This window comes from Hyaena hyaena, unplaced genomic scaffold (genome assembly GCF_003009895.1).
Source record: "Hyaena hyaena isolate Hyena2069 unplaced genomic scaffold, ASM300989v1 scaffold_1633, whole genome shotgun sequence".
In the NCBI taxonomy this organism is placed as follows: Eukaryota; Metazoa; Chordata; class Mammalia; order Carnivora; family Hyaenidae; genus Hyaena; species Hyaena hyaena.
In genome coordinates, this window is record NW_024082267.1 from 199,947 (window position 1) to 224,848 (window position 24,902).

The 24,902-nt window shown below is 32.6% G+C and overlaps 1 protein-coding gene and 2 long non-coding RNA genes across 3 annotated transcripts in view; 1 reads left to right on the forward strand and 2 right to left on the reverse strand.

The window, feature by feature from the left end:
• Positions 1 to 1,476: 1,476 nt before the first annotated feature.
• Positions 1,477 to 16,193, reverse strand: LOC120226235. The gene is made up of 3 exons (XR_005526973.1): positions 16,182 to 16,193; positions 1,724 to 1,794; positions 1,477 to 1,601 (listed from the first exon to the last, which is right to left on the reverse strand). It is a non-coding gene; the product is annotated as an uncharacterized LOC120226235 (long non-coding RNA).
• Positions 1,731 to 16,389, forward strand: LOC120226236. The gene is made up of 3 exons (XR_005526974.1): positions 1,731 to 1,792; positions 11,452 to 11,457; positions 16,186 to 16,389. It is a non-coding gene; the product is annotated as an uncharacterized LOC120226236 (long non-coding RNA).
• An 83-nt stretch (positions 16,390 to 16,472) lies between these two features.
• Positions 16,473 to 24,902, reverse strand: part of CYLC2 (cylicin 2) — a 15,070-nt gene continuing 6,640 nt past the window's right edge. Inside the window, exons 2-5 of the mRNA XM_039224424.1 lie at positions 21,244 to 21,284; positions 19,444 to 19,565; positions 17,352 to 18,009; positions 16,473 to 17,195 (exon numbers count right to left, since the gene is read on the reverse strand). Of these exons, the coding sequence (XP_039080355.1) occupies positions 16,798 to 17,195; positions 17,352 to 18,009; positions 19,444 to 19,565; positions 21,244 to 21,284 (1,219 nt within the window). The 3' untranslated portion in view covers positions 16,473 to 16,797. The remainder of the gene's footprint in view (positions 17,196 to 17,351; positions 18,010 to 19,443; positions 19,566 to 21,243; positions 21,285 to 24,902) is intronic.

The following is a 24,902-nucleotide window of genomic DNA, read 5'->3' on the forward strand; positions in this document are numbered from 1 at the left end:
ATGTACAGTTAAACATAGATGACATGTTAGGACTGTTGTGATGATTAAATGATAATACAAGGAAAATGTTTAGAAAATCTTTAGTGGCAAATAAATATTAGATAATTTTGCTATTGCTGTTATTTCAGTTTAGAACTATTTTGTTATTTGGTGATTTTAAGTATTATTATATTGAAATATTTTTGTATTTTGCCATTGTTTTTAAAAGATTTTCCTGTTTGTACAGTAATGTGATACATGACTTCTCACTTAATAGATATCTACTAACTTTTCTGTCTCTTTTCAGTGATTTACTATTTACTGTTTTTATTAACAGTACTTGATACCTTCTAGAAATAAGATTGAAAGAGTACACAAGTACTGACATATATTTTAAATATATCCAATATTTTTTAAATTTTTCTTTATTTTAATACTATAATAATAAAATCATTTCTTGTTTCTGATATGTAATTAGGGCCATATTTTTTCTTTATTTTATTACTATAATAATAAAATTATTTATTTTTTCTGATATGTAATTAGGAACATATAAAAACAGATTTCTTAAATATTTGCCAATACTCAATTAATAGAGCAAATAAATAGGGTTTTGAACCAACTAGATTCTAATGTTTATTCATACCAACAGAATGTGAAAGGTTTCTTTCATATGTAATATATCTTTAATGATTCACATTAATTTCCGTATTGAATATATACAGAAGAAATTGTTATTTTATTATCAAATGTATTCTTTTGATAGTTTAATACTTATTGTATAGTATAATAATGTGAGAAATAGAAATATGAAAATAGAGAATAATAGAGTCTAAATAATTTCTTTTTTTCTCTATGTGACATTTGTCTAACCAAAAAGCACAAATAAAGTTTAATTAGTACTTAGATGGATAGAGGAAACTCATGCATTTTTTTTTTTTTTAGGAAATATATATACAATTCAAGAATGGCAGAAAGTATGAGTCGGTCCTCTTTCATTAGTGGAGCAAAATTCTTACAATTGCCTGGTAACGAATTCTAGGTTTATTAATATCTTTGCAACTTCTAGTTTCTCTAGAATATACAGCAAGATATTTATGGGGAAAATGATGTGGCCATTTCCTGTTCTACATAGTTATATGAATTAATTGCAAACAATTAAAAACCTATTAAATTTTTCCATGCAAGAAGTTTACTATTTTAAATTATGTTATAGTGCCAATAATAAGAAATGTTTTTAAATCTAGAAAACTAAATTGATGATAATTTAAAGAAATTTAAACTCATTGCAAAAACTAATGCATTGTACACAAATATAGGACGGAGAATATTTGAGTGAAATTCGAATGACCAGCAGACAAGAATCACATATGACCTAAATGATAGTTTCTTGTATACCATCCTGCCATTAAACATTATTTAAATTCAGCAAAATTAAAATTCAGTATATCATTTACCTTAAATAATAAAACCTTGAAAAGTCTTTATTACCAAGATTCTCTTGTACTTCCAGAAAGACTTTTATAAATGTTCTTTTTCTGTGTATCTTTCCTTAGGTTTTCCATGCTTATGTTTAGAGTTATCTCTATGCTGTTTAGCATCTTCTTTTCTTATAACATTCTCTAAATGATATAACGTTACAAAGACAGAATTAATGATTGCCTCTGGGGATGAGTTTAATGAAATGAAAATTTATAACTCCAAAAAACTATACCTAGTTTTCTAAATTTAGAACTTGATGTACCTTGGGTGCCATTATTCCACTCTTCTTAAACAGTGTGTCTCTACTGCAAATGTTTTCTTTCATAGCAGGGTCTATGCAATACAAAATCGTATTAATTTAGTGTAAAGAAAATTTATCATTGAATATAGAACTTAGGAATTCAAGCCAGTTTTAATCCAGTAATTCTATATGGTGATATTACACACACACACACACACACACACACACATTTAACCATTTTTTTTTTTAAATTTAAGGGCCTTGTCACAGGATATCCATGAATGGTGAATATTTTATGGATATTAGCAAAAATTGACAAAAATACTGAAGAATTAATTTGATTACACACAGACATATACATGAACACATAGATATATCTGTTATAAATATATGTTTGTATATACATGTATATATTTGTATATACATATATATTTGTATATAAATGTATATGGGTATATATGAATATATATGGATATATATACATGTATATGAGATAATGCTTAAGCTTAAGATTTTTTTCAAATAGAAAGAATATAACATTTTAATAGTGATGATGCCTAAGTTAGAATGTTTTACTTTTTAGTAGTTTCTAATTTTAAACTTTTTATTTTGTCATAATTTCAGTCTTCAGAAAAGTGATAATAGAGCTTAATTTTTCTTCTTTGGTAGCAAATAATCATTATCAAACCTAATAGCATAAAACATTTTATCTTAAAATTTGAAATTTTTATTGCAAGTAACAAGGCAATGTATCATTCACCCAAATTTGTTGCAAGAAAATCCATTTCTTTGAAATTTGAAGATTAATTTATTATAATTAAAATTGTTTAAATTATTATTTGAATTTATATATTTTGTTTATATTCTATTGAAAAAAAATTCACCCTATGTCCAAGTATATTTATGAGAACTTATTTAGGACTAAAATTAGTTCTATATGAAGCAAAAAAATAATAAGGTCAGTTTTCTTGGACATTAATCCATATTAATGATGAAATAAAAGCCATTGTTACTAGGAAATGATTGATATATTTTACCTGTGAAATATATACTTACCTGAGAATTTACAATAAGTATATATCTATGTTTTTATTAGAACATTACTTTTCTATTCTTCAGTACAGCCTAAAAATAGTATTTCCATTTTTCCCTTTAAATAAAGCTACCAAAGAAAACTTAGATTAGAGATGATTTTGTGAGAAGGAAGAATAAAGACATTTAGTTATCATACTCTTTCCTTAGTAGGCATAAGCAGAAACAGTGGAATGGGAGTTTGAAGACCAGCATTCTTATCCAAATTATGTCACTTTAAAAACTGGTATATTACTGAATCTCATTTGACCTCATTCTCTTCAATAAGGGGGTATTAGAGTAAACCTTTCAGATTTCACCTGTTAAAATATCTAAATAGTTTAGAAAATGTGATATATCTTAAAGGGGTATTATAAGATTGAAAAACCAAGAAAAGAATTTTCCACAAAAAAGGTACAATGAGAGATTCTGTAGTAGAGTAGGTGGCACTTTCAAGGTTAGCTATCTAATCCTAGATACTCAATTTTTTTTCATTTTGGTAAAAACACTTAACATGAAATCTACTGTCTTAATTTTTTAGGTGCATAGTACAGTATTGTTAATATATGATGTAGAGTAGATCTCTATAACGTATACATCTTGTATAACTGAAACTTAATACTTGTTTAAGAACAACTCCCCATATCTCCCTCCCTCCATCCCCTGGAAGCCACTATTCTACACTGTTTCTGAGAGCTTCACTATTTGAGATGTCCAACATACATGGAATCATGCAATATTTGTCCTGTAACTTATTTATTTCACTTAACCTCAAGGTTCAATCATGTAATTGCATATAAAAGCATTTCCTTCTGTTTTTAGGTCAAATATTATATGCATATGACAGTTTTCTTCATCTACTCAATCATTGATGGACATTTAGATTGTTTTCATATTTTGGCTTTTTAAATAATTCTACAGAGAAGAAGAGAGTGCAGTTATCTCTTTGAGATCCTGGTATCAATTATTTTGGATATATACCCAAAAGTGGGATTGCTAGGTCACTTGGTAGTTCTACTTTTAAATCTTGAAGACTCTCCTTACTGATTTCCATAGTGGCATCATTATCTTACATTTATATCAACAGTAGACATAGGTTCTAATTTCCCCATGTTCTCACGCACACTTGTTATCTTTGGTTTTCTGGGAGGAGATTAAGGATGCCAAAGATATTTTCCAGTGTCTGTTGGCCATTGTGTATTTTCTTAGAGAAATGCCTCTTCAAGTCCTTGCACCGTTTCTTTTTTATTTTTTTTAATGTTTTTATTTATTTCTGAGAGAGAAAGAGACAGCCTGAGCAGGGGAGGGTCAGAGAGAGTGAGAGATACTGAATCTGAAACAGGCCTCAGGCTCTGAGCTAGCTGTCAGCACAGAGCCTGACGCGTGGCTCGAACCCACAAACCGCAAGATCGTGACCTGAGCGGAAGTTGGACGCTCAACCGACTGAGCCACCCAGGCACCCCGCTTGTACCATTTCTTAAGTTATTTTATTTTCTGTCGCTAAGTTGTAGGAGTTTTTGAAATAGTCTTTCTTTGCTTTTGTTGACTATATTTTGACGATAAATCTAAGAAATTATTATCAAGACCAATGTCATGAGTTTTCCCTATGTTTTCTTATAGGAGTTTCACACTTTCAGATCTTATATACATTTTGTGCTCATTTTTGAATATATGTATCGTATATATTTTATATATGATATAAGATATAACATTCTTTTGAATATGTATACTCAGTTTCTTAAAACATCATTTTTGGTAATCTGTCATTTCCCTATGTTTATTCTTGGTAACTTTGTTAAAGATCAATTAACTGTATATGTATGGGTTTATTCACAAATGTGTGGAAGTTTAACAACATACTCTTGAATAATCAATGAGTCAAAGAAGAAATCAAAAGGGAAATATGAAAATATCTCAATATAAACGAAAACACAGGGTACCAAGAGCTCCTGAATGGCTCAGTCAGTTGAGTGTCTGACTTCAGCTCAGGTCATGATTGATCTCATGGGTTTGTGAATTCAAGTCCCACATTAGGCTCATTGCTATCCATGCAGAACCTGCTTCAGATCCTCTGTCCCCCTCTCTCTGTCCCTACCCCACTTGTGATGTCTCTCAAAAATAAATAAGCATTAAAAAAATACAAAATTCCAAAACATATGGGATGGAGCAAAAGCAATACAAAAAAGAAAGCTTGTAGCAGTAAACATGTACATTAAAAAAGAACAAAGATTTTAAATAAACAACCTGACTTTACAACTCAAGAAACTAGAAAAAGAACAACCTAAGCCAAGAGCTAGCAGAAGAAAGAAATAATAAAGTTAGAGCAGAAATAAATGAAATATAGTACAAAAATAAAAGAAAAAAATTAAAACTGACTTGACTTTTGAAAAGATAAACAGACTTGAAAAACATTTTGCTCGACTAAGAAAGAAAACAAGGTAAAACATAAAATAATAGAAGAGACAGTTACAAGGGATGCTTCAAAAATAAAAAGGATCATAAGGGACTACTATGAACGCTTATACACTAACATATTAGATAACCTGAAAGAGTGGATAAATGCCTGGAAACATACAGCCTACCAAGACTGAGTCATGAAAAAATAGAAAATCTGAACAGATCAGTAATGAGTAAAGAGAGTGAATCAATAATGACAAACCTTCAAGGAAAGAAAAGTCCAGGAGCAGATGGTTTGTCTGGTGAATTATAACAAATATTTGTGTAACAATTCTTCTCAAACTCTTCCAAAAAAAATATTCAAGAAGAGAATACTTGCAAACTCATATTATGAGGCCAGCATTACTTTGATACCAAAACTGGATAAAAATATTATAAGAAAAAAATGCAGGCCAATATTCCTTTTTAGTATAGATGAAAAATCCCTCAACAATATGCTAGTAACCTGAATTCAACAACACATTACTGGAAGGATCATATAACATGATCCATTGGGTTTATCTCTGGGAATGCAAGGATAGTTCAAAATACACAAACAAGTAATGTGGTACACAACACTAATAGAATGAATGGCGAAAATCACATGATCATCTAAATAGCTGTAGAAAAATCATGTGACAACATTCAACATGTTTTCATGATTAAAAAAATCTTAGAAAACTAATTATAGAAGGAATTTACCCCAACATAGTAAAGGCCGTATATGAAAAGCCAATGACTAATATTTTACTCAACGTTGACACCCAAAGCTTTTTCTCTAAGACTGATAACAAGGCCAGGATGCCCACTCTAGCAACTTCTATTCAACATTTTAAAGAAGTCTTAGAGAAATCAGGCAAGAAAAATAAAAGGCATTAAAATCAGAAAGGCAGAAACAAAATTATCTTTGTTTGTAAATGACATGAACACGCAAGTAGAAAACTCAAGATTCCACAAAAAAAAACTAGTGGAACTAAGGAACAAAGTTGTCAACTCACACTGACTTACAGATATTAAAATAAACTGTAGAAAGAGTCCTGATCTTAGATCCATGTTGGTGCAGAAACAGTGACTTACCAAAGATCATACAATCTGTAGTATTAGAACCCAAAACAGATGTCAGTGAGTTGACTTCTTTGTGGGGCAGCAGCAATTGTGGTAGTAGTAATATTAGTGTTAATGATAATAGCAAGTCTTCTGTTGTGTGCCAGGCAGGCACTGTTTATGCTTTACGCACCTTGACTAATTATTACAGCAACCCTGTGCCATAGATTCTATTATCGTGTCAATTTCACATATGCGGAAACTTAAGTACAGGGAGGTTATCCAAGCAAATAATAGAGTTGGTAGTTTGACGGTATAAAATGTAGGTACTCAGGTCTCAGAGTGCAGGCGGTTTTTTAAAAAGTAAAAAAATAGGGGCGCCTGGGTGGCTTAGTCGGTTAAGCGTCCGACTTTCGCTTAGGTCATGATCTCGCGGTTCGTGGGTTCGAGCCCCGTGTCGGGCTCTGTGCTGACTGCCAGCTCAGAGCCTGGAGCCTGTTTCAGTCTGTGACTCCCTCTCTCTCTGACCCTCCCCTGCTCACGCTCTCTCTCTCTCTCCTAGAAATAAAAAAAGAAAAAAAATAAAAAATAAAAAGTAAAAAAATAAAAAAGTTGTTTTCTTTCAAATATCACAAACATAAATTTTTCAACTCAAAAATAATTTCAAAGACACAACTAACACATTTTGCATCAGCTTGATTATTAGCAAAGATAATGCAGTGTATATATATATATGTATATATACACACATATATACATATACATATATAAATATACATATATATGTATATATATGTATATATATACATATATATAGTTAACCCTTGAACAATACAGGGGTTAGGAGTTCTGACCCATCCCCTGCATAGTCGAAAATCTGTGTGTAACTTTCGAGTCCCCCCACACTTAACTAGTAGTAGGCTAATGTTGACTTGAAACCTTCCCAGTAACATAAGTAGTTAATTATCACATATTTTTATATGTTATTTGTGTTACATACTGTGTTGTTATATAAAAGTAAACTAGAGAAAAAATATTATGAAAAACATAAGGCAGAGAAAATATATTTACAGAACTGTGCTGTAAAAAACCTGCATATAAGTGGACCACATAGTTCAAACTGTGTTTCAAGGATCAACTACATTGATCCTTAAAAGCCACTTTTGATTGTAAAGAAAATATGTAATTACTGCCTTCTTTTCCTTGTAGTAGCCCTTAAACCAAGCTCTTTTGAAACTGTAGAAAACAACAAAGGGCCAGTAGGCAGAGATATGAAATTTGATATTTCTCAATAAAAAGAGATAATTATCCTAAGAGTAAAAACAAAACAAATCCCCCCTTTCCTATATGAGAGCGAGGCTCAGGCAGTGGTTTGTTGATAACTGTTTAACCACTGTCTCTCTAGGGAAAAATGTATGTGTTTTATACATAAGGTTAGTATACATTTTATATATAAGATAATATACTACACAATTTACAAATAATAAAGACATTATACTCTTATTGTAAACTTAAAAAGAAAAAAAGAACCTAATGGACAAATTCAGTAATTTGTGAGATATGAAATCAACATGCAAAAAAGAGTTGTGTTACTTTGTTTTGTTTCTTTGCTTCTTAGTTCATTTGCTTTTTAGATTCCACATATAAATGAGATTATATGAAATATTTCTATCACACAGACATTGTTAAATACAGAGAATGAACTATGGTTGCCCAAGGGTAGGTTGATAGGAGGATGAGTGAAATACAAAAAGAGAATGGTTTAATTTACAGTTATAAAATAAGTACTCATGAAGATGAAAAGTACACCATATGGGTTTTGATCAACAATATTATAATGTTTGGTGACAGTAACTACACTTATCATAGTGAGTACTGAATAGTGTATAGAATTGTTGAATCAATATGTTGTACAACTGAAACATATTGTACAGTGTATAACATTGTCCATTATACTTCAATAAAAAAATAGTTGTGCATCTGTAATAAACTATGTGAAAAAAGGAAATTAAGAAAATGATTCTATTTACAATAGCATAAAAAAATAAAATACTTAAAAATAACCTTAATCAAGGAGGTAAAAGATTATATATACTGAAACTATAAAACGTTGATGAAAGAAATTAGAAACAAATGGAAATCATTCTGTGTTCATATATTTGAAGACTTAATATTGTTAAAATATCTATGCTACACAGTGCAGTTTCCAAATTCAGTGCAATCCCTATCAAAATCTCAATAGCATTGTTTATTATAACAAAACTATAACAATTCTGTATGTAACCATAAAAGACCCCAAGTAGCCAAAACCATCTTGATAAGAAGAACATAGCTGACGGAATCCACATTCTGATTTCAAAATATATTACAAAGCTACAGTAATATATATAGTATGGTACTTACATAAAAACAGACATATAGACAAATGGAACAGAATAAAGAGCCCAGAAATAAATCCACACATAATGGTCACCTGAGCTTTGACAGGGTGCCAAAAGTACACAATGCAGAAAAGATGGTCTCTTCAGCAAATGGTGTTAGGAAAACAATATTTACGTGCAAAAGAATGAAAATGGGCAATTACCTTATCTTACACTGTATGCAAATATCAACGTAAAATGAATTAAAGTCTAAAAATGCAAAACCTAAAACTTAAACCTAGAAGAAAATTTAGGGGAAAATCTTTATTACTTTTGTGTAGACAATGACAACAAAGGCACAGGCAATAAAAGCAAAATATAGACAGGTGGCACTACTTCAAAAGATGTCTTCACAGCAAAGAAAACAATCAACAGAGTGAAAGGCAATTTGTAGAATGGGAGAAATTGTTTTTAATTTAATTAGTTTTACAGCAACATTTTTTTGAAAGGAAAAATCATATATTGAAAGCACTTTATAACATAAAAATATCATACAAATACTTGCTTTGGGTAGTTATATTATAATTTCAAGTTAAAATCTGGCTTTGCCCCATTATAAAAGATCTCCTTGGTCAGTGCAACATAGTAACTTTTAGAATATATAGATTTTGATAATATGAAAAATATTAAGAGTTCTTACTTTGTAAGCCAGCCCCACATTCTAAAGCTATGTCACTTGGGATGCCTGGGGGACTCGGCCGGTACAGCAACATTTTTTTTTAAATAGTTTATTGTCAAATTAGTTTCCACATAACACTCAGTGCTCATCCCCACAAGTGCTCTCCTCCATGCCCATCCCCCCTCCCCCCCACATCCATCAGTCCTCAGTTTTTCTCAGCATTCAAGAGTCTCTCATGGTTTGCCTCTCTCCCTTTCCCCCACCATTTCCCCCCTTCTTCTCCCCCTTGTTCTTCAGTTAAGTAATCCTCCTATATGTGCAAACATATGATATTTGTCCTTCTCTGCCTGACTTATTTGGCTCAGCATAACCCCCTCAAGGTCCATCCATGTTGCTACACATGGCCAGATTTCATTGTTTCTCATTGCCTTGTAGTATTCCATGGTATAGATAAATCACATCTTCTTGATCCATTCATCTGTTGATGGACACTTAGGCTCTTTCCATGTTTTGGCTATTGTTGAGAGTGCTGCTATGAACATTGGGGTACATGTGCTCCTATGCCTCAGCATTTCTGTATCCCTTGGGTAAATTCCTAGCAGTGCTATTGCTGGGTCATAGGGGAGTTCTATTGTTAGTTTCCTGAGGAACCTCCACACTGTTTACCAGAAGGGGCAGTACAGCAACATTTTTTAAGGAGCTAGTATGTCTACTACAAAGTGGATATTACTAAGGACATGGAAGGACAAAGTGTGAAGCTTTGAAGCTTATGAATACTAGCAATTGAAAGGAGATAATGAATGTCATGGAGAAGTCATGTTAAATCTCCAGATGTCTACTTCATGCTGTAGTGTGGATTGTAAGGTATAAGTTAAATTTTTTCAATTGGAGTAGCATCTTAAAAGTCCAGGACCAGGCTTGAACTATTCTCTACTATAAAACAGAGAAGTGGTACTTTTAGTTCGGTGAAACACAGGCAGAAAATATTGTTTTAAGTGCAAAACAAATTGTTACTAATGTTAGTATTTATTTCCTATTTATATGTTTAAAGTTATTGATAGTGGGTTTTTTAGAATTAAAATTGATAATATCTAAATTTTCCTACAGTTTTAGAAAATTGGATATAATATGATGTTTGTTCCCCTTGCTTAAAACAGAGTTCTTAAAAAGTATTCAAAAAGAAAGTATTCATCAGTCATTTTATCTTTCATGGCACTCACTTTTAACAGTTTTTTCTTTCTTTTTCTGTGTTACTGACAATGTTATGTAGACACACAGAGACATACACATACAGAGGAGAACAATAATTCAAACCTAAAGCACCTTGCAAATAACCATACCATTGCAGTTGATAAGTCATGATGTAGAATATTTATAGAATTTTATAAAATCAGACATGACTAATTAATGATCTATTAAACTACTTTATTTTTTTCACATAAGGAGACCAGAAGTTTGACATATTTCTTTCAGGACATATACATTTCTAAAGAAAGATTTTTTTGTTTTATGGTATTTCTTTTTTTTAATGATATTTCTTCTGTAGTATTAATCACATTTGAAAATCCTTAGCCATCAGTCTAAGCCTTTGCAGTGAATTAATCATATATTCACTGAAAAACAAGCCCACACAGCTACCAATTCTTTAATATTTGTATTTCACTTTTACAACTCAAGGGAAAATTTATTGGTAAAAGAGGAAAAACATCTTCTATATACAAACTGTGTGATTAAAAGGCTAAATTGAGAAGTGAAACATACGGCAGGGTTGTTGAGTAAGAGGTTGTCCTGTACATGGATCTTTGCCTTTGAATTGGTTTCCTACCTTGTTTCACTTCCACTTTTGGTTTTAGTACTAAGGAGGCCGGGTAAAGAGGGTTAGAGATACAACCTGCAGCTGACAATCAATTGTCTCTGCTGCTCATCCTTATGTGTGAAGAAAAGTTACCAAATAACTAAAAGTGAGAAAACTAGATACTTCTTAGAGACATGTATAATTCTCATTGATAGGAGGATATTTATATTGCTTTATTATATTTTTATTTTAATGGCCAAAATTCTGTATTTCATTTAAGTGGCAACACATTTTTTTCTGTAATCATTTCCATGTATTTCTGACAGCTCATAACCCACATTTGAGACAATATCCTTTGCCATAGGTCAAGGTATAAGTTGATTAATAAAGTCATTTAAAGATCATCCTCATAGTCCTTATGGAAGAATTAAGTAACTTAGGTCAGAAATCAGAGCTACATATAAAGACTCAAAAAACTATGTGTACTTTCTCCATGGATTTTAGAGAGTATAAAATCTTAATTTCTCTTATGTAGTGGAAATTTTAACAAAAAGTCTACTTATGCTAGTCTATAAATTGGAAGAAGGGTACTAAACTGGGTGACACAACTTCCAAGTTGAGCTAACCATTAGAAATGGAGTAAAGTGGGATGCCTGGTTGGCTCAGTCAGTTAAGTGTCTGACTTCCCACTCAGATCATAATCTCACAGTTGGTGAGTGGGATTCTCACTGAAAGTGCAGAGCCTGCTTGGGATTCTCTCTCTTTCCATCTATTTCTGCCCCTCTCCCTCTTGTGTGCTCTTTGTCTCTCTCTCTCAGAATAATAAATAAATAAACTTTAAAAAATGCCCTTTGAAATGGAGTAAAGTTACATTGAGAAGAGTCTTGTCAAATGAGATTGGGCCATATCCATATCCTTTTGAGCTAAATAAATTGCAGAATTATATGTGTGTGTGTATGTATGTATATATATATGTATGTGTGTGTGTGTATATTATACCATAACATGCCAATATATATTAAAAACTGTGCAAATTTAATGTATACAACTTGATGACTTGATGATTTTGGAGATACATATACACCTATGAAACTATCAACACAATCTATATCATAAGTATTATCCATAACCTCCAAAAGTTTCCTCCTACCTTTTTTAATAATTATTATCATCATCTGTATGATAAGAAGACCTAACATAAGATCCCCTCCTAGCAATTTTTTATACATACAATACTGTATTGTGAGAAAACTAAACATATCCTTATCCTGCAACCCAGCAATTGTACCCCATGGTATTTTCCCAAATAAGATGAAAAGATATGTGCATGCAAAAATGCACATAAATGGGGGGCTTGGGTGGCTCAGTCAGTTAAGCGACCAACTTCCGCTCAGGTCATGATCTCACGGTTCGTGGGTTCAAGCCCCGTGTCGGGCTCTGTGCTGACGGCTAGCTCAGAGCCTGGAGCCTGCTTCGGATTCTGTGTCTCCCTCTCTCTCTGACCCTCCCCTGCTCACACTGCCCCTCCCCTCTCAGAAATAAATAAAACATTAATTTTTTTAAAAAAATAAAACAAAAATTCACATAAATGTTTATAGCATCTTTTTCATTATTGCCAAAATTTAGAGTCAAACAAAATGTCCTTTGGTAGGTGAATAGATAAAAAATATGTGGTATATCTAGGCAATGTAATATTACCCAAAGCTAAAAAGAAATGAGCTTTCAAGCCATGAAAAGACATTGAAGAATGTTAAGTGCATCTGAATAAATAAGAGAAGCCACCTGAAAAAGCTACCTATTCTATGATTTCAGCTATATGAGTATGAAGACTGTAATAAGACCAGTGGTTGCCAGACGTAAAAGGGAAAGATAGGATGAAACAGTAGAGCACATAGATTTTTAAGGCAATGAAATTACTCTGTATGATACTGTTGGTTGATATATGTCATTATGTGCTTAAAATAATTCATAGAATGTACACCACCGAGAGTGAACACTAATGGAAATTATGTGTTTTTGGGTGATAATGATGTCAATGGAGGCTTATCAATTGTAACAAATATACTACATTGGTGGCAGATGTTGATAAATGGAGGAAGCTATGCATGTATAGGTGCATATCTGGGAAATCTCTGCCCCTTATCATCAATATTTCTGCAAACCTAAAAATTATCTAAAAATTAAATATACTTTAAATGTTTGGAAAGGTAAAGTTTAAGCTAAGCATAAATAATTTGGAGTCAGCAATGTGAAGTTCTAGAAGAATTGTATTATAGGCAGAGGAAACAGTGTGAAGCCTTGAAAGCGTAATGATCTGTATAGTTAAATATAGAACTAAATCCAGTGTGACAAGAGCATGGTATACAATTTTGCTACCACATGAAGGCAGATAAGTAGTCAGAATCCAGATCATTAAAGGCTTTATAAGCTAGAGCCAAAGAAAAGCTTATGCTAAATATGACATCAATATACTGGAAAATTTAGAGTAATGGAGGAACATGATGATTTCTGTGTTGAGAATGAGATGCTGGGTGGTTATGAGAGTTGAAGTAGGCAGTTTTACCTGCATTTAGGGGGCTTTGGGATTTCCAAGTGAAAATATAATGGCTGATTGGATTTCTAAAGTAGAAGTGATAGAAATGGAGGGAAGTAGAACAATTTAAATATTGATGGTAGCCAGGTAGGACTTAATAATAGATAAGCATGGTAAATAATAATAACAGTTATGAATGACCCACCAATTTTTGATGAGTCAGAACTCCTCATTTACTGAGTTGGTGAAAACCTGGGGAAAACAAGTTTGGGTGGAGCGGTGTTGAGTTCTCTTTGGGACATGTTAATTTTGACATGTCTAGAAGACAGTAAAGTATATGCTTTAACTTAACATTTAGACACATGATTTTGGAACTAAATGGAAAGGTCAATACTAGATTTAAAATGCAGGATTCACGGCACCTGGGTGGTTCAGTCGGTGTAAGCATCTGACTCTTAGTTTCATCTCAGGTCATGACCTCATGGTTCATGAGTCCATGCCCTTCATCAGGTTCCGTACTAACGGTGCAGAGCCTGCTTGGGATTCTCTTTCTCCATATCTCTCTCTGCCCCTATCCCGGTCACTCTGTCTGTCTGTCTCTCTCTCAAAAATAAATAAACTTAAAAAAATAAAATGAAGGATTCAACAGAATAAGAATGACATATAAAGCCATGGGAATGGATAAAACAAATGTAGACAAACATATAGACAGAAAAGAGGGGCTAGGATAAAAAGACATTGTAACTGGAATTCCAAGAGGTTCTTGGGGGACCTTCATGCATTTCATTATGATGGCAAAGACAAGAGCTCAATTCTTCTTATACTATACATTAAATTTTAACCTAAAACCTAACTTTTGAATACAATGTTAAACAATAAGGGGTTTATTTTTTAAGGAATAGGGGATTTTAAAAAAACATTTTAATGTTTATTTTTGATACAGAGAGAGAGAAGGAGAGAAAGCACGAGTGGGGGAGGATTGGCAGAGAGAGAGAGGGAGACACAGAATCAGAAGCAGGCTCCAGGCTCTGAACTCTGAGCGGTCAGCACAGGGCCCGATGTGGGGCTCAAACTCATGAACCATGAGATCATAACCTGAGCCAAAGTTGAAGTTGGAAGCTTAACCTACTGAGACACCTAGGTTCCCCTAGGGGATTTTAAATAATTCCTTAAATCCTCAGAGAGATGCTAACATTTTCAAAAAATTTTGAAAATCTGACTATAGCATTTTACTATAAGCACAGGGAGAGGAAGAATGATTTTCCTGGGAGAGGGAGAGGAGAATAGTGGGGCAGGATTTGACTCCTTGTCATTACAGCTGAGTCAGATCTGCAAGGTCGGTAGGGCAGCCTGGAAGACCATAAATTACAATAGCCATGAATCCTTGAATAGTTAGTGTGGGGGAACAAAGGCCAATGTTTAAAGACCAGGCAACATAATTATACTTCTATTCATAGAAAGCTAGCTCTTGAAAGTATGTGGAATAGGAATATCAAGGTGAAGCTTTACTTTGCATTCAGAATTTATATTGGGATGGATAAAAGTGAGAGAAAATCACTTAGCAAGTCCTGCAACAATGTTGAGTTTATCTGAGAATGTTGAAGAAATTTAATTGCCACTATCTGGGCATTCAAAGAGTTTTGCATTCTGCTCTAGATTCCTTTTTTTTTTTTTTTTTTTTTCATCACATTTATAGGACTTACAGATCACAAGAAAGTTTAACATAGTTATAAAAATACAAAGTTAATTGTTGTCCCATCTAAAGAATACGTAAATGCTTTCACTCTGTTAGACTCTGTTGACTTCTGGATAATTTGATTTTGTGTAAGTATTAGCAATTTATCAGGCATGTCCTAAATATGCCTTGTTTACAATTACTTATTTTGTTTGTGCACCTGGGTGGCTCAGTTTGTTGAACGTCTGACTCTTGATCTCAGATCAGGTCATTATCTCACGGTTGTGGGTTTGAGCCCCATGTTGGGCTCTGTGCTGAGCATGGAGCCTGCTTGTGATTCATTCATTCTCTCTCTCTCTCTCTGTCTCTCTCCCTCTCCCTCTCCCTCTCTCTCCCCTTCTCTCCCTCCCTCCTTCCCTCCCTTTACTCCTTCCCCCCACACACCAAAAAATTAAATAAATAAAATAAAAAATAAATTTACTTACGTTGGTAATTTGGAAAATTTTTATTTTCCTGTCTTTTAAATAGAGAGTAGTTGGCTACTATATTCTATTTAAAGAAAGAAAAAAAAAACTCTTAGTAAGTAATTGTTAAAGTTTCCACATATCACAAACCTGTCTCCTCTCTCATGATAAATAATTCTACTTAACCTTTTCGTTGATGCTTTTAAAGTCTTGATTCCTGTGTTAGTCTCACCAAATTCATCACTAATTTCTATAATGAAAAAATCCAAAGTAATTTCTATTAAATTCTACCAAATTCCAGTAAAAGCATACTCAGCAGATGACACAGATTTTTTATAAGAATCGCATATTTCAATTCAAACTTTAAATTGAGTCAATTATTGTTTAATCCAATTTGGCTTAAAAAAACAAAACTAACTTACCCAGTGTGTTTACATTGGCTTTGAAGTGGAATTTAACGTCCATCAACCTGGCTGTGGCTGTTTACACTTCAGGGATGGCTATATAGGTTCATGAGGAAGCACTCTCTCTCTCCCTTTCTTCCTTCCTTCACTCTTTCGAATATCCTTCCTTCTTTCGAATATAACTTGTAATTTGTATTTATTCTTTCTGATTTTTTTTTACTTCTTCTGATACTCCTATAGTTCTTTATTTAAATCTGTGGATGAAACTTCAGACTCTTTGATTCAATAGATTGAATGTACCTCCTTTTATTTTTTTTGAAGTCTTCATTTTTTTTATCCATGCATCCAATGTCATTAACTTCTACATCCTGATTTTAATATTCTTTGAACCCTTTCTAGGGATCTTTCATTGAACCCTTCATGTCCCCAAACTTAGCATAAGTATCCTCCAAGTCCTTCAATGAACCATTTCTTATTTTTTCTTATGTTCCTTATATTTTTATGATGATTTTATGAGTCTTTCTTTGTCTTCTTATTTGCCCTATTTTAAAAATTATTGGATTCTTTGAGGCCTCCTGTCATAGGTTTGCTAAAATTGTTTTATTGAACATGCTTTTGAATTATTTTCCAAGGCCTACTTGCCTTGCTTTGCATCCTTCTTTGCATCCTTCTTTGTATCCTTCTTTGCATCCTTTGCATCCTTCTTTGAATCAGGAGACTCTGTGTCAGTATCTTTCTTTGCATCTTTTTTGGAATTCTTCTTGGTGTCTTTCTTGGTATCATCCTTTGATTCAATATCTGTCTTACTGGACTTCTTTTCATCTTTCTTATCTTTTTTACTTCCCTTTGTCTTTGCATCTTTCTTGGATTCTTTCTTATTTCTTGTTTCATCACCTTTCTCTCCTGGTTTCTTTAAATCCTTTTTCTCATCCTTCTTGGCAGCCTTCTTTTCATCTTCAGATTCTATACTTGATCCTTTGCTCTTTGAATCTTTATCTTTTTTGGCATCTTGCTTTAAATTCTTTTTTTCACCTTCAGATTCTGTTCCTGACCCCTTGTCCTTTGAATCTTTCTTATCATTCTTGGCACCTTTCTTGGCATTTTTCTTTTCACCTTCAGATTCTGTAGCTGAGGACTCCTTGATCTTTTTTGAATCTTTCCTTTCCTTCTTGGCCTCCTTCTTTTCACCTTCAGATTCTATTCCTGACCCCTTGTCCTTTGAATCTTTCTTATCCTTCTTGGAACCTTTCTTGACATCTTTCTTTTCACCTTCAGATTCTGTAGCTGAGGACTCCTTGATCTTCTTTGAATCCTTTCTTTCTTTCTTGTCTCCTTTCTTTTCACCTTCAGATTCTATACCTGACTCCTTACCCTTCTTTGAGTCTTTTCTTTCTTTTTTGGTATCTTTTTTTGCAGCTTTCTTTTCCTCTTCAGATTCTCTAGATGTACCTGACTCCTTAGCCATCTTGGTACCTTTCTTCTCCTTCTTGGCATCTGTTTTTGCAACATCTTTTTCACCTTTAGTTCCTGTTCCTATATCCTTATCTATTTTTGATTCCTTCCTAGTTATTTGTGGCCCCATTGAAACTGTGGATTCTGTTTCTGATTCTGATTGGTATCTCTTGTGTGCTTTCTTGTCTTCTTTATCTTTCTTACCTATTGCTGGAGGTGCAGGTTTGTGTGCATGTGCTGCTTTAGCATCCCCCTTGGAGTGATGGGTTGGTTTATGTGGAGGCCTCATCCTGGCAGCTAAATAATCAGATGGTCTCTCAGAAATTCTCATTAAAGAACTGTGCATCCATAATGGTCGTTTAGGACTTTCTTTTAATTTCTCTTCTTCATATTTCTGAAATATTGGTTAGAATAATGATGAACAATTTGTGTATGAGTTACATAGCCTTTATTCCTGATATCAAAAGCATTTTAACTTCAGCTATTGAAAGATTTTAGATTTTGATAAGCAGATAAATTGCAGATATAATAGTTTATTTTACTTTTCTAATTCCATTCTTGCTTGGACTAATTGATAGTCATGTCTCATTGTGGGCCTTATTTCACTTTAGAGGAATTTCGTAATTCCTCAAAATAGTATGTTAAAATTGGTAGAGACCTCCACTGACTAATGGCATATCAGAATTTCTCTTCACAATCAGGGAGGCCTTCCCCCTACCCCAAGTGTTCTGGAGAATTCTTAGAATATTCTGCCCACTTTCCATTCCTAGGCTAACTCAGAAACTATTCTCTAATATCTAATAGTTTCATGTTCAGCCATATCCTTGTTTGTATTATCACATTCAGTGCCTCTGGAATTTGGAATTCTACATGTGGTTAAAAGTAAATGCCTAAAACTCCTACTGCTTGGCAAGATATAAATTGATATCTTTCAGATAGGCAACCACAATAATAAAAGCTGTAACATTAAGTGCAAGTAAACTTGTGCAGAATGGTACGTTTTATTTTCAGCTCCTAACCAAGTATTTTCAAAATCTTAATTGCAAAAAAACAAAAACAAAAACCTTTGCAAGTAATGTTAACAAATAATAGAAAAATAAATAGAATAATGAAAGAAAGGAAGAGCAAAGAATGTGAGATGACAGAGTAAGCTAGAATCAGTACTGATTGAAAACACTCCTTAAAACAAACAAGAGTTGATGATACATTTATCTTGTGAATGCTTTTTTTTTTTTTTGCATTTCTCATCCCATGATGACTCCAGACACATTAAGAAATATTTATCTTCCAATATTCATAATTCTGAATTCTACAGTGAAGAAATATTAAAAGTTCATCAAGGTATAATATGTCCCCATGATTCCAGTGAGGGAGTGTCTCTAGTTAGGGAACATTTTCTGAATGTTCATATTAACTGCAGCATTAGGATCACCAGATTTTTGTGCTTCTTGAACAGATATTTTCTATAGTGTGGTGTTACTAAGGAAATAGTTAATGTGAAATAAGGGGGCGATATTTATACAGTGAAATACAAATAAAATATATCTACTTTCTTCAAGTAGTAGATTTGAATTACCTTTAACTGTGCTGTCCAATATGGTATTTAAGCCACAAGTGAAATGAATTGAATTGAAATGTAAAATTCAATTCCTCAGTTGCACTAGCCTCTTAAAATTAATGTTCAGTAGCTAAATTGGAATGCAAAAGCATAAAATATTTCCATCATCACAGAAATCCCATTGGTCAGCACTGATCTATAACACATATAACTATACATGATTTCACACATTTATCACTAGTAAGATTATATGATCTATTCAGTACTCACAGGAACTGTATTGTCTCGTAGTTGGGATGGTATTGATCTCCTTTTTTTCCCTGGCCGTGGTGGTTTGGGAAATGCCAGGGCAAAGTGCTGCTGATTCCATGACTTTTTGCTTAATTCACTGACTAAAATAAGAAAACATTAAACTAACGTTTTAAAGTAAGTAGAATATCATCACATCTAAAACAGCAGTAAGATAATAGATTTCATGAATAAACAGTGGTTTCATTTATTTATATTTAGAATTCTCTCCTATTAATATATAAAAGTAAAAATTTATTTCTGTATTTTGATCAGTTTCACAGGTAACTAGTCAGTGTAAAACTAATATAGTCTGTGATATAAATGTAAAGAAACATCTTTTCTGCTTTCTTGTAATCTTTCTGTCTTTCCAAGTCTAGATTCTTGCTTTAGACTCTTTTGTTTAGAATAAATTTTATCAAGATTAGAAAATATGATAACTACTTCTGTAGCTTCCAAAGTACTTAGCACAGTACTTGTTATAAAATATCTAGTAAATATGTGATTGAATCTAATGCTTAAGATTCCTTTAGTTAGTAATCATTTTCCAAGCTACAAGAGTAAATGTTATACACTTAATAACAGCATTGTTGTTATTGAGTGATGGGTATTAAAGAGGGCGTTTTTTTGAACTTGTACTGGGTATTATAAATAAGTGATGAATTGCTAAATTCTACTCCTGAAACCAGTATTACACTATATGTTAACCAACTAGAAATTAAATAAAATTTTGAAAAATATAAGTGACACATTAATGAAAAAATCTAATAAATTACGAGCACCTACAAAATTGTAACTGTAAGGGAAAAGTCACTTGGAAACTATGAGAGAATGGTGAGAGACATTTAAGGTACAAATGAAACTAGTGAGAGATTTTTCACTACATTTAAACATGTGCAGTAGTGCTTTGTGTAAGAGAAATTATACTTTTCCCACGAGTCTCCTGAAAACAGGATCAGTGAGAAATTATACAGAATTAAAGGCATATTTAAGCTCAATATATGAGGGAAAATCATTTGATATATGAAATCCTTCAACATCAGATTGTTGAGTTTTTGGCATATTAGAGGGATGTAGTCTAGCAGGAAGGTAGTATAAGTCATTGTAGACACTGGTCAGTTGTTTATATAATTTCTGCACTACTTTTCAACTGTAAGATTATCTGATTCATGATTTCTAATACATATGATTTCTAACCTAACACCTTTATGTTGTTGAACATATTTGCTTAAACTTTGATTTAAAAACAAAATATCTTGGAAAGTTTTTGCTGAGTCTATGAGTAAGGTGCCTTATATGTAAAATGGTTGATTTTTAATAATATTCTGTAAAAGATCTTGCTTTATCACTCTGAATAGAGGATAGTAATCACTTATTCTTAGAAGTAGTCATAATCTAAATCTGGCCATTTGTAGCAACATGGATGGAACTTGAGGCTGTTATGCTGAGAGAAATAAATCAGACAGAGAAGGACAGATACCATATGTTTGCACATATAGGTGGATTAGGAGGAACTTAATGGAGGGCCATGGGGGAGAAGAAGGGGAAAAATAGTTGGGGAGAGGGAGAGAGGCAAACCATGAGAGACTCTTGAATGCTGAGAACAAACTGAGGGCTGATGGGGGTAGGGGAGAGGGGAAAGGGGATGATGGGCATGGAGGAGAGCACTTGTGAGGATGAGCACTGGGTGTTATATGGAAACCAACTTGACAATAAACTATTAAAAAAAGAAGTCATCATAATCCTAAAATTAATGTTTCAATAATAAATATTCTATCTTACCTGGAATGTAGTTATCATATGTTCCAAAGTTTATTTTTTGGCTATTAAAATAAGAGAGAAAGTTTTTAATTAATTTATGTGTAATCACTCTATTTAATGATCATTATTATGCATAAGAACTTGCCAGCTAGAAATATTGTGCATTCTCAGATCTCTACTAATATGTAAGATTACTTCATCCTAGAAGAAATAGAGATGAGTAAATGCGTGTCTTTTGCACAAACTTTAACATAACTAAAACGAAGTAGATAAAAACAGTTTTAAACATTACCAAATTGTTGCATCTGAAATATAAACTTTTTAAAAATTGTGACTTCAAAGTTGAATTATTTTTCTCTATCTCATGCTCCAAATTCTCTTGCAATTTAATTTTAGCAATTATGTCATTTTAAAAGCATTACTTAAGCAAAATCAGCTCAAAATATTCTCAGAACTTAAGCCAATTTGAATCATTCAATGACATAGTTGTATGTCTGTGAATGTGTGTCTGTCAGTGTGTCAGTATGCACTATAAGTATCGATATGGAGTCTTATTTTTTTAAAATTGTGATCTTTAGGAATATCTGTGATATAAAACTCTGTTGCAAAGTATATTTCACTTCAAAGTTTCCATGTGTTTTAGTACTATATGAGCATGTTTGTTCCCATAAATGGGTATTTTATTATCTAATTTTTATTTATTTGTATGGGAGGGTTACATTAATATCTAATATAAAAATGTTATTTTACCACATCTCATTGCATTACAGAAATAAAGCCATTGTTGATCCTGTGTGAGTTTCGGGTGCACACACACACACACACAAGCACACATACATAGGATCTTACTTATTTTGAAATTATATAGATATTAAGAATAAAGTACATTGTAGAATCTAAAAGACAAAACAAACAAATAAAGTGAATAAACAAAAAGCAGAACCATTTCCAAAATAGAACAAACTGATGGTTTGCAGGAGAGAGCAAAATGGGTGAAAGGGAATGGGAAATACAGACTTCCAGTTATGGAATGACTAAGTCACTAGAATAAAAGAGAACAAAAGGCACAGTATAGAGAATATAGGCAGTGATACTATAATAATGTTATATGGTGACAGATGGTAGCTACACTTGGGATAAGGATAACATAATGTGTAGAGAAGTCTAATACCTATGTTGTACCTGAAATTCACATAACATTGCATGTCAACTATACTCAAAAAATTGAAGAATAAAGTACATTAAAGTAAATATCTTGATATCTTTATTTAGACTCTGTTTCTCAGTACAAAACTTGTCACATTTTTGTTACTCTATAAACATTTACATGATATTAACTGAATACAATTTAGGATGTATTAACCAGTAAGTTACCTAGTCTAGTGTTGTTTTTAAGCTTTTATTTAAATTCCAGTTAACATACAATGTAATATTAATTTCATGATACAATATAGTGCTTCCACACTTCCAGACATCACTCAGTGCTCATCATAAGTGCACTCCTTAACTCCCATCACGTATTTAACCTACACCACCACCCATCTCCCTACTGGCAACCATCAATTTGTTCTCTGTAGTTAAGAGTCGGTTTCTTGGTTTACCTCTCTCTCTATTTCTTTAACATTTGTTCATTTGTTTCTTAAATTCCACATATCAGTGAAATCGTATGGTATTTGTTTTCTCTGACTCATTTTGCTTAGCATAATACTCTGTAGCTCCATCCACATAATTGGGTTTTGTTGGTGGTGGTGGCTTTTCTTTTTAACTGAAGACATGCGTTAAAATCACTTGCCCCACCATATCTGAACCTCTAGGTTTGGATTTAGCCAATCTGAATCACTAGGTTTAAATCTAGCCAATGTACATTTATACATTGTTGAAGAAATTTTAATGTTCAGCCATGGTTATGAATATCTCTGTTTTAAATACTCTAAAAGAAAATATTTCAGGTTCATGAAACAGTATTATTAAATTTGCAATTTAAAAATTGTACATAGGAATGATCCATTAATTCTTTGTATAATTTCTAGAGTAATTTCTTTAATCACCCAGCAATTGAATTAGAAATCATAATCCTTATATATAGAAAATACATAATTCTTTTAAAAATTGTTCTTCTAAATAACCTATGATCAAACAGAAATCACAATGGATACTTAGAAAAAGAAGCAACTAACAACAATAACATAGTATCAACAATTGTGAACTACTGTTCACAAAGGAGAATTTATAGTTTTAATTCATTGTATTAGAAAAGAGTTTAAAACAATGTTTTAAATCCCTAACTTAAAATTATGAAAATATGAAAAAATCAATATAATTAGGAAAATATGAAACCAAATTCAAAGTTAGAGGGAGTAAATAATAAAGCCAGAAACAAAGTGAACAAAAATTAGAACAAATTAAAAAATCCAAAAAAATTTGTTTTTTTTGAAAAATTACTAAAATTGACAATACAAAGAGAAAAAACAAATTACCAAAATCAGGATTGATGCAAGTTTTTTAACTATATAGATTTTAAAGGATAATGGGGAATATTATTTATAATTTTATAGCAAAATATCCAGCACCTTAAGCGATATAGATGAGCACCTTGTAAAATTAATTTAGCAAAACAGACATATGATTAAATAATAAATATGTGAATGGCTTCATAATAAGTAAATTGAATCCATTATCAAAAACCTTCCAAGAAAGGAAAGCACAGACCTAAACTCTGATTTAAAAAAAATTTAGTAAAAATACTAACTCTGCACAGGTTTTAAGAAACAAGAGGAAAGGGAAACCCATTTTTTGACACCAATATAAATAACCTTGACACTAAAACTTCTTAAAGACATTATGATAAAAGAGTATATAGATCAATATCTTGCCTTAACACCAACACAAAAATTCCTTAACAATTTTTTAACCAATCTTAGTGAACGTAGATAAAATGACAACTACATCATGGTCATTGAAATTTACTTGATGAATATAAGGTTTGTTTGACAGGAATAAATCCACCCAGACAGTCACTACAAATAGCACATAGGAAAATTCATCTAGTAGGCAACCAACAGAATAGGAAAAGATAGTTGCAAATGACATATCAGATAAAGGGTTAATATCCAGAATGTATAAGGAGCTCACCAAACTTCACACCCAAAAAACAAACAACCCAGTGAAGAAATGGGCAGAAGATATGAACAGACACTTCTCCAAAGAGGACATCCGGATGGCCAACAGACACATGAAACGATGCTCAGCATCCCTCCTCATCAGGGAACTACAAATCAAAACCACACTGAGATACCACCTCACGCCAGTCAGAGTGGCTAAAATGAGCAAATCAGAGAACTCTAGATGCTGGCGAGGATGTGGAGAAACGAGCACTCTCCTACACTGTTGGTGGGAATGCAAACTGGTGCAGCCCCTCTGGAAAACAGTGTGGAGGTTCCTCAGGAAACTAACAATAGAACTCCCCTATGACCCAGCAATAGCACTGCTAGGAATTTACCCAAGGGATACAGGGGTGCTGATGCATAGGAGCACATGTACCCCAATGTTCATAGCAGCACTCTCCACAATAGCTAAAACATGGAAAGAGCCTAAGTGTCCATCAACAGATGAATGGATCAAGAAGATGTGGTTTATCTATGCCATGCAATACTACATGGCAATGAGAAACAATGAAATCT